This window comes from Ictidomys tridecemlineatus, chromosome 8 (assembly GCF_052094955.1).
Source record: "Ictidomys tridecemlineatus isolate mIctTri1 chromosome 8, mIctTri1.hap1, whole genome shotgun sequence".
Classification (NCBI taxonomy): Eukaryota; Metazoa; Chordata; class Mammalia; order Rodentia; family Sciuridae; genus Ictidomys; species Ictidomys tridecemlineatus.
In genome coordinates, this window is record NC_135484.1 from 127,831,092 (window position 1) to 127,834,291 (window position 3,200).

The window sequence follows — 3,200 nt, forward strand, 5'->3', positions numbered from 1 at the left end:
AAACAGCAGGATTGGAGTCATAGAACTGTTTTAGTACTTTCAACTTTTAATGATAAAGTTTGAACATCATAAGCATCCAAATTTTCAACCAATAAAATATTCATATTGTGCATTAAATAATCAGTTGCTTTCAATTTCAGGAAAAAACAAGAAGTGATTTTTCTTAAACTGTTTCTTGGATAATTTTAAAAGACATTTCTGGCTCTTTCAATTTATGCACACAATTGTTTCTAGCATGAGGTCTTTATTATAACTTCCTATTCTCTTACTCATTCAAAAGATTCATTAAATTTGAAGGAACATTAAAAAACTGATACCAGAATCTTTAACTCTTCATTCTACTCACTTTAATTTTAATAAACTAATGATAAATTCTGTGATTTAAAATACTCTACACTTATTAATATAATGCATTTTAAAAGATGCAATAGCATTTTCATAAATTGAGATTGACAAACTTGTAAGATTCAAGATTCTTTCAAAGCATAAGTACTTCACATAGAATGCAGTGTAGATAGGCTTTCCACTGAGACTCAGACAAAACATGCTGAAAATGAGAAAATTTCTCAGGTGTTACTGACAGAAGCCTTTTGAGGAATGTTTACCACAATATTTTTTAAATGATTAAATTGAACTTGTGAATGTGTATTTTATATTGATAATTTTTAAATTTTCTTATTTGTTTTAACTAGTTATACATGACAGTAGGATGCATTTATGCACTTTGATATATCATACATATATGGGAAATAATTTCTAATTTTTCTGAGAGTACACGTTGCAGAATCATACTGGTAATATTTTTAAACTACTTAAAACTGTTATTATTTCAATATGCAGGAGTCAAAATTGACCTATTTTAATATTTTTTTCCAAAAATGGAGCATCCATACTGGTGAGTGTTACATGAACATGTCCTTGCCTAATATGATTAGAAATGTAATAAGTATGACATGTATTCCAAGATGAATACAATGAGATTAGTGAGACAAGAATGAGTTGTTAGAGCAATTCACATAAACTTGCTTAATTGTTAAATAATCTTATTTATATCTATGAACTATGACTTAGAACTAAAAACACTTCTTACCAGCTTGCACAATGCCCCCTTCACATCCTTATTCCTCAAGGTGTAGATAAAGGGGTTGAGTGTAGGAGTCACCATTCCATAGAAGAGAGCCATGAACTTTGGCTGATCTCTTGAGATGGAAGAGGGGGGCTGAAGGTACATGCTAATGGCTGGGCCATAAAACAAGAAAACCACAATAAGATGAGAAGAACATGTCCCAAAGGCCTTTTTTCTTCCTTCAGAAGACTTGATCTTAAATACAGAACGCCCAATGCTAGCATAGGAAGCAAGAATTAAACACAGAGGAACAGCTAACATAAAAATGCATACCACAGAGAGTATGAGCTCATTAGCTTCCTTTTCACCACAGGCCGTCTTTATCAGAACTGGAATCTCACATAATAAGTGATCCAGTTTATTAATGCCACACAGTGGCAACTGCAGTGTAAGAGTGGCTTCTAAGAAAGCATAGGCCATTCCACCCAGCCACACAATGGATACTAGTAAGATGCATATGCGCTGATTCATGATGAGGGTGTAGTGCAGAGGTCTGCAGATGGCCACGTAGCGATCAAAAGACATAATGGCCAAGAGCAGACATTCTGTGCCCCCCATTATGCTAAAGAAATAAAGCTGAACTATACACCCAATATAGCTGATTGTTTTCTTAGAGCTACCCAAATTAAACAGCATCTGAGGGACAAAGCTTGTTGTGTAACACATGTCTAAAAAGGAGAGGTTAGTGAGGAAGAAATACATGGGGCTGTGGAGATGGGGGTCTAACTTGGATACCACTATGATGATGATGTTTCCCATCATAGCCATGGGGTATGTTATCAGAAGAATTACAAATAAAGGAAGCTGTAGCCAAGGATGGTTTGCAAAGCCTAGTAGAATGAATTCATCAGGGTGGCTTTCATTAATTAGTATCATTATCTTCAACTTTTTCACATATAGGAGGATAGTAACAAAGTAGGGGCAATTAAAAAGAATGATAAAACAATTATGCATTGACTACTTGATCATAGAAGACAAAGTACCACAAGTTATGGGAGAAATAATATAAAGGGTCAAGCACCAGGTGAATATCATTTATCTTTATGACACCATAAATTAAAGAAATGTCGACCAGCAAGCCAACCATTCTGTGAGTGAATTTCCTCCTCTGTATTTTAAGGCTAACAGTAATTATCTCCTAGAGTTCTAATGAGGAGTAAATGAAAAATAGAAGTGACTGTTTTGGAAACTCTAAAATTATGGCTTTCAAACTGTCTTGCATAAAAATCAGCTGAGGAGGTTGTTAAAAATGAAAGTTTTTTTGAATTTTATCTTCAATAGTTGTTAGATGCAAGAAGCCAACGTGCCAAATGGTTCATTTTCAAAAGCATTGGTAAAAGGCATTACTGAAATATTAAGAGCTGAAGGGTTGAGTCAGCAATAGAAGGGAGAGAGAAACCTGATGCTATTAAAGTCATTAATAGTCCAGCCCAATTGTCAGTGAAATAATTAATCATCTACATTGAGAATAAGAAGACTGTAGTATTTAACAAGCTGTTAGGTATATGTAATTGAGCAGAAAGTATAGATGCTTTTGTTGTGATATTATTGCTGTTGAAATGGAGTCTATGTTGCCCAGGCTGGTCTTGAAATTGTGTGCTCAAGTGATGTTCCCACTTCAGCCTCCCAAGTATCCAGGACTACAGCTCCATATCACCATGACTGGTTTAACTATTTTTAATATCAGTGTTCTGAATTATTAAATGAGGGAATTGAGCTACAATCACATTTCCCCTCAAACTCAAGAATTTTGCTTTTGTGAAATTTTCTCTTGCATAACTACCTAGATCAAACTTAGGTAAATTGATCTTTTAATGCTAAATTATTTAATTTTTCATTTTGTAGGTTGGTTGGTACCGTTTTTATGATTTTAAACAATTGTCAGTGACCTATCGACTATATAGCTACAAATACATTTTTTAACTCCAAGTAACTACTGTCAAGAAAGTTGTCAATATCCCAATTCAGACCTCTGAATTGAATGTCTGCAGACTTGTTCAAATCCACAAGTTATTTTACATTTTTAGTACATACATACATTGTTTTTCACTGAAAGATACATTTAATGCAACAA

General features: G+C 33.8%; 1 protein-coding gene across 1 annotated transcript; it reads right to left on the bottom strand.

The window, feature by feature from the left end:
• Positions 1–1,060: 1,060 nt before the first annotated feature.
• Positions 1,061–2,002, bottom strand: LOC101978670 (olfactory receptor 2B11). Its single transcript, XM_005342594.1, has one exon. The coding sequence runs from the start codon at positions 2,000–2,002 to the stop codon at positions 1,061–1,063; it is 942 nt and encodes a 313-aa protein (XP_005342651.1).
• Positions 2,003–3,200: the final 1,198 nt, after the last annotated feature.